Raw genomic sequence first — 6,812 nt, 5'->3', positions numbered from 1 at the left:
TCAGGGTTCACAAATGTCCCTTCACTCTTGAAGACAGCTATGTGATTTCATACAAAGTACCTTCATATGACTGAATGTTTTTGTTACATTTTAGATTTTTATTTCCAGCTCTTCCTGTTTCACTTGAGGAGAAAAACAGACTACTAGGAATATCAATTTAGTGACACCATAGGCTCCACTTTTTGCAGTAATTTTCACTGCAGTATTAATATTTGAACACAATGAAATGGAAAATAAGCTTTAAATGTAAATACATACCTATCTTAATCATTTGTAAGAGGACCCTGGAATGTACTTCATACCTTCCTTGGTCACTGCTAACTTCTTGGATTTAAATATATTACCTCCTCCTGCTGGAAGTGCAACTTCTGCATGTATATTCATTTCAAGCTTTGGAAAGGCAAAGTGTGACATGTACACATTGAAGTGGCGTGTCTGATACACTCTTTGCCATGATATTGGGTTGTTTGTTCTGTTTCCCTCCCCACAAGAATTATTAAATAAAGAACTAAAAAAACTGAGCCATGTTGGCCATTATTAAACTATGATTCCTCTCTCTGCAAATAACATTTTCAATTATCATTCCTAGTGCTATTAGCAAAGTCATACACCATTTCAGGTCACTGAATGATAGTTTTAAATTAGCCTCAAATCATTTATATGAAAGAGATTTGACTTGAGGTTCCAGAATTTTTAAGTTTGTGACTCCATCAAAAAGGGCCAGTGCCTGGGCCTCTATTTATACACACTTATGTATGACAGCCTCTCAGTTTGAACTCATCAACCCATGCATGGGAACTAATGAGCTGAACTAGTGTGTCCAACTTGTGGGTTTGTCCAAAGCCAAATATGAAAAGCTTTCCTAATATTTGGATTAAAGGCTATATTGCATTTTTCAGATTTTTTTTTTTTTTTTTTTTTTTTTTTTTTTAATGAAACAGTTCATAGATTTTTTTAATGCCTCTTAAAGTCAGTTTTCCCTTTTTGGTTGACCTACTTATGATTCATGTCGTCACTACTTGGAATTGTTAGACAGCTTGCCTATGGATTTTGCTTATTGCTTCCACTTGCACTTGTGCTACAACCAGCTGATTCCAGGTTATGTGCTGGAGGAGGAAAATAGTGGCGTAGTCTGCACCCTGGATATGACAATTGCTTTTATTTTTACTGGACGAGAGCATGGTGGTTAAGTGGAAACTGCATCCATGACAGAAATAGCTGCATTATGCTGCAACCCCCCCCGCCCCCCCCAAAAAAAAACAAACAACAAAAACCCGTTAGCTTTGCAAGCATCTGCATAGAAAGCATGCCAACGCTAGCCAAAGTGATGTTAAAGCTGAGCCCAGCCCAGCAAGCAGACCCTGAACTTCAGCTTGTAAAGTTCAGGGTCTGGTTGTTGGACTGTTTCTACCTGTTCATGTTTCTAAAGTAATATGACATTGGTGATCACTTTAAAGTTTCTTTTTGGTGGTATTGATCTTTCGTTTGTGCTGTTGTCTTTTTTTTATTATCCCTAAATACTAAAGGAAAGATCATATGTGTGTCCACAGGATAGGGATTTGTGTTGGTGTATGAGAATGCAGCCTATGGGTTTTATATTGTTAAATGGTAAATATAAGACAATGTGTTTCATGTCAAGACAATCATTTACTAAATGTAACAAATTATTTTTGCCTGCAGTAATTAAGTATGTAATTAAGTGTACTTTATTACAGAAAAATGTGTAATATGTTTCTTTGAGTAATGACCCCAACATCAATCACAGCAAAGAGGGGAAATACTTCCAACATTCACAAACATTTGACCACACAGCACACAAATAATTTGGATCAATGTAATACCTTTGATATGTTGGCTTGTGATGATGGTGACTCTCAAGGCAGAGTCAATGAGAACCCAATGAGAATCAATAAGGAACTGAATCAGTGATGCAATCGGAATCGTTAAATTCTTATCAGTTACCATCCCCAGGCAAACAGATAATCATCAGTTGTTCTCTTGGGAAGAGCTGCTGAACAACTTGTTAAAGCAAATATTTCATCACCCATCAATGTGCCAAAAACACAAAACATTTAGGCATGTTGATATGGTCAAGATGACCAAAGATGAAGCTCAAAAAGAGCTTTAGGATGGGGAAGAAAAAAAGAAAACACCTATGAGCCGCAGTTCTCTGGGTAAAAATATGTTGCCCCTGCTGCTTCAGGTTGATAGGAATATAACAGTGACTAAAATAACCACTCATTACAGTGAAGGTATGCGGAGGAGCATCTGCTGTTTTAGCCCATCTGGCTAAAACAGTTTTAGCTCATCTGGCTAAAACAGCAGAAGACCGCAAAAAGGCGCAACTCATGTCTGCTAAGAACAGGAAACTGATGTTACAATTTACACAGCTCAACAAATTTTGACAATAGAAGATTGTAAAAATGATTCCTGATCTAATATGTCTCAATTTCTTATCCAACATTTAGATGGTAGGGTCAAAATTTGACACTTTGAGCCCCTTAGCACCAAACAAGTGTCTTTTAGTGCTACAGCCTACCCGAGTATTGCTGCTCATAGTGTGTTTGTCTGCCCAATGTTTAATTGAATGAGAATATAAAAATGGGAAAAGATTTTGTATAATATGTTAATTTTATTACACATATAGAATAGCAACACCTTTTAAGGACAACTTAGAGTAGGTATTTCAGTCCATCTATAGTGTTTCATATGTTGTCTTTTATATTATTACTGAATCATTAAAGTACAAAGTCCACTTCATTATGATAAGCATTCTATTGTAGCTACATAAAAAAAAGAGCTTGGTGCATTACATAAATTATTGTTTATTTTTTCTCTTCTTCCTTCTCTTCTTTGGTGTCTTCATCTTTTCTTTCTTCATCTCCTCCTTCATCTGTTTTTTCCTCTTCCTGCTTTTCTTCATCTTCTTTTATCATCTCAATCTTTTCCTCTTCTTCCTTTTCCCCTTCTTCTACTTTTTCCCCTTCTTCCTTTTTCTCTTCTTCTACCTTTTCCTCTTCCCTTTTCTCCCCACCCCCCTCTTTCTCTTCCTTTTTATCTTCTCCTTCTTCCTCATCTTCTTCTACCTCCTCTCCAGTTAAGCGCTCAAGATCTATAATACGATGTTTTAGAGTTTTGTCTGCATTTTCGTTATTTCGTAAGATCTTCTTCAGCTTGACTTGCATCAGCTCCATGGTACCATACAATTTGTTTACCTTCTCCTCCAGCTCTTTTTGCTCAGGTTTGATATTAGCTGGATCCAAGTCTATAAGACCATCTTTCATCAGGATCTGCCGACCCTTATCCTCAAGCATGCCTTTGGCATCTGGATACTCTGACAATGATTCCATCAGGTCATCCTTGGAAAGGCAGAAGAGCTCTGAGTATCCAATGCTGCGAATGTTGGCGGTCCGCCTGTTACCCGCTTTGCTACCTTTAATATTAAGAATACTAATCTCACCAAAATAGCTGCCGCTTCCGAGTACAACAAATTGTGTCACACCATCATCGGCAACGACTGCCAGTTTTCCATCTTTGATAATATACATCTCACGACCAATGTCGCCTTTCTTACAGATGTAATCTCCAGGGCTGAACACCTGTGGCCGGAGTTTGAGCACCAGCTCAATCAGCAGGCCTGCCTCACAGTCTGCAAAAATCCGAACTTTCTTTAGCGTCTCCATGTGGACTTGGATGGCTATTTCTGCTTTTAGCTTGTCTGGGAGATATCTCAGCACTTCTCTTTCATCCTGTGCCTTGCCATTATTCCACAGATAGTCAAACCACTTGATGACTCGCAACTCTAGGTCCTTACTAACCTTTCGAACCTGCAAATGAAAAGAAAAGAAGAGGATTAAACTAATATTTAAAGACTAGATTATTTTACTACGTCTTTTGATCTAGACTTTTTTGATCAATGTTTATTTACCTGCATGTACTGCTTAATGTTGTCAATGCGGGACTGGAACTGGGCTTGGGCTGCATTCATGTTGGAGATCATGGTGGCAATGTTTCCCACAATGGTGGCAAAGATTAGGACTCCAACTAAAAAGTCCACAACATGGAAGAGAAATTCTGAGTCCAAAGCTGGTGGTGGGGTTTCTCCAATAGTTGTCAGAGTCAGTGTGGACCAGTACAGGCTGAAAGCATACTTCCTCATGGGCTGTCCAAACTCAGGCTCCTCAGGATCATCCAGAGCAGGGTAAACCCAGTCATCAGCACCAAATCCAATAGATTTGGAAAAAGAGAAATACCAGCAGGCATTCCAGTGGATGATAATAAGGATGTACATGATAAGGTTTGCAATACGGAAGATGTTGGGGTAGTTGGTTTTAGTCTCTGTTTTGGTAAAGAACTCCATCATGCGCCCAATCCTCAGAAGCTTGTTTATGCGGATCTCTGGGTAGTCGATGCCAAGGACGAAGTAGAAGATGTCAGTGGGCAGCATGGAGAGAACATCGAGACGAAACTGAAAGCTGCTGATGTATCGATCCAAAAGCAGCTTCTTATCTTTCACTAGTAGGCCTTGTTCAAGGTAACCTGCAGTTGAAAGACATAGTGTTTACCATTTACAGGGACATTGTGTTTTTAAATACTATATGGAATTGAATGTTCCCTTCTACTGCAACAATCACCTTTTAATTGCACACAGGATCACCGTTCAAACTGTAATTATTAGCAGCTTTAAGATTTGTAGTTGGTGGTGTAAATAATGCTCTAGATATCTTATAGTAAAGCAGTTTCAACAAGTCTTTTTTTTTCTGTTGATCAGAGTACAAAAATTATATCCAGAAAGGGAATTCATGTTAGCAAGGGATGTTTTCTAACATGAATTCAGCAGTACAAATTTCCATTTTGAGTCTTGCTGGATGATAGTTGATTGCTGTGCTGCAGTAGAGAGACAGAACCACACCATCACTTACATATAACATGACCAGGAGAAACGATGACATCACTGGCCACTCATTTCATCTGTGTAAGTCTAATTAGTGCTTTGAGGAAAACTATATCACATTTTGAAAATATTTCTGCAGAATGGTAAGGTTAGTCTTTCACCTGTTCTGGCCCTGAAGAACATATCAGCCAGGTAGATAAGGTCTGAGGTGTAGTCCAGAATAACCCAGTAAATTATGTAGTCATGCTGCAACTCCTCAAAGCAAGCCCTGTTTGCAAGAGAAGACAACCACCAGCAGTGAGGGTGGTTTGTAAATTAACAATGTTGAATATCTCAGGACTATGTCCTGTTGTGCTACTGTCGCACCCCATTAACCCAGTAATCTGTACTAACAGAAAAAAAGACAATACAATGTTAAAAAACACAACTTCTCACTTTAAAAAACAAAAACAAACTATTTCTGTGCATGAAAGCAAACTGTAGCTAAAAGTAGTTTTAATGAAGTAGGATATTAAAAACAAACAACCAAATGAAATCATGTAAATATTTGACCTTTAGTGATGGAAGAATGACTGATTTATCAAGGTCACCTGGCTATGATCATGGTCCAATTATACATCACTGGTAGCGTAATGATAAACAGCCAGTTGTAATACAAATTTCCAGCAGGATTAATGACAAATATTTCTGCTGGCCTGTGGAGGAAAGAATGAAAGTGTAAAATAAATACTCAAAATCATACAACACATAAATTTATTTTGAAGTTTCTGTAAATTATGTACTTACTTATCTTTGTCCTTGCTCTTGTCTTTCTCTTTTTGTTTTTCTTTTTCTTTCTCCTTTTCTTTTTCTTTTTCTTTTTCTTTCTCCTTTTCTTTTTCTTTTTCTTTTTCTTCCTCATCCTTCTTCTCCTTCTCCTTTTTTCTGTAATGTGCAATAATAAATTAGAGAATACTGAGCACCGGTTATCCTTAATAACATAGTAACATTTCCTAAAAGGTGAGGAGATAAAAATCAATACTCTTTCTTTTCCTTCTTTTCCTTCTTCTCCTTTTTCTTTTTTTTCTTTTTCTCTCTGAAAAAAACGATTAATGCAACATGTTTAACGTGATTACAGGAATCTAAGCCTTTACTTTTTTCATGACTCCAAATTGTACTTACTCTTCATTGTTGTTGTTATTGTTCGTGTTGCCTATATGAAGAGGCGTTGATTGAGGTGAACTTCTGAAACAAACACAGCACATTTTATTAACTGACAAATCTTTGCTTTTTTGTCATTATTATTCTTTGTGCATTTATATTTAAGTTTTGCTCACATGTCATCGTCACTGTCACTGGTAAAGTGAGGTGGAACATAAGGTGGCGAGGTGAGCAAGGCCTGGGTGGTAGTGGCCATTGCAGCAGAACTGTAGTATACTCTGCAGCAATAAAACATTTTTCAGGATGACAACTTCAGACTAGAATTTAAGTACTGTTGGGTTCTAAATTGGTTTACACATATTTTAAACTGAAACAGGACGTATTTTGGCAGTTGTTTGATCACCTAGCTTTAAAAGAAGAAAACTGAAAAATATATCTGCTTTTTGATTTACCATAGGAACTTTTTGATTTGATTTGATTTGATGTTTTCTTTTTACAAACAAGAGCAACCCATGGAAGCAGAAATGTGTTGTGCTGTCAACACTTGTTTACTGAGACAACAAATAAACATATAAATGATTAATGCCTGAATAAATAAATAACTAAATAAATACAATTCTTACATATGTAAAAAAATATATATTTATAAATATATAAAGTTTAATTAAGTTTTATTTATATAGCACCAAATCACAACAACAACAGTTGCCTCGAGGTCTAAATACATAAATAAATACACACACACACACACACACACACACACACACACACACACACA

General features: G+C 36.9%; 1 protein-coding gene across 1 annotated transcript in view; it reads right to left on the bottom strand.

The window, feature by feature from the left end:
• Window positions 1-2,300: 2,300 nt before the first annotated feature.
• Window positions 2,301-6,812, bottom strand: part of cnga1a (cyclic nucleotide gated channel subunit alpha 1a) — a 4,917-nt gene continuing 405 nt past the window's right edge. The window contains exons 2-9 of the mRNA XM_013914826.1: window positions 6,211-6,312; window positions 6,056-6,118; window positions 5,681-5,818; window positions 5,485-5,589; window positions 5,056-5,162; window positions 3,929-4,539; window positions 3,052-3,827; window positions 2,301-2,313 (exon numbers count right to left, since the gene is read on the bottom strand). Coding sequence (XP_013770280.1) covers window positions 2,301-2,313; window positions 3,052-3,827; window positions 3,929-4,539; window positions 5,056-5,162; window positions 5,485-5,589; window positions 5,681-5,818; window positions 6,056-6,118; window positions 6,211-6,290 — 1,893 coding nt within the window. The 5' untranslated portion in view covers window positions 6,291-6,312. The remainder of the gene's footprint in view (window positions 2,314-3,051; window positions 3,828-3,928; window positions 4,540-5,055; window positions 5,163-5,484; window positions 5,590-5,680; window positions 5,819-6,055; window positions 6,119-6,210; window positions 6,313-6,812) is intronic.

Source organism: Pundamilia nyererei, unplaced genomic scaffold, assembly GCF_000239375.1.
Source record: "Pundamilia nyererei isolate P.nyererei 1_Seehausen unplaced genomic scaffold, PunNye1.0 scaffold00227, whole genome shotgun sequence".
NCBI classification, from domain to species: domain Eukaryota; kingdom Metazoa; phylum Chordata; class Actinopteri; order Cichliformes; family Cichlidae; genus Pundamilia; species Pundamilia nyererei.
Note: the sequence above shows the minus strand (reverse complement) of the source record. Positions and strands in the feature narration are given on the sequence as shown.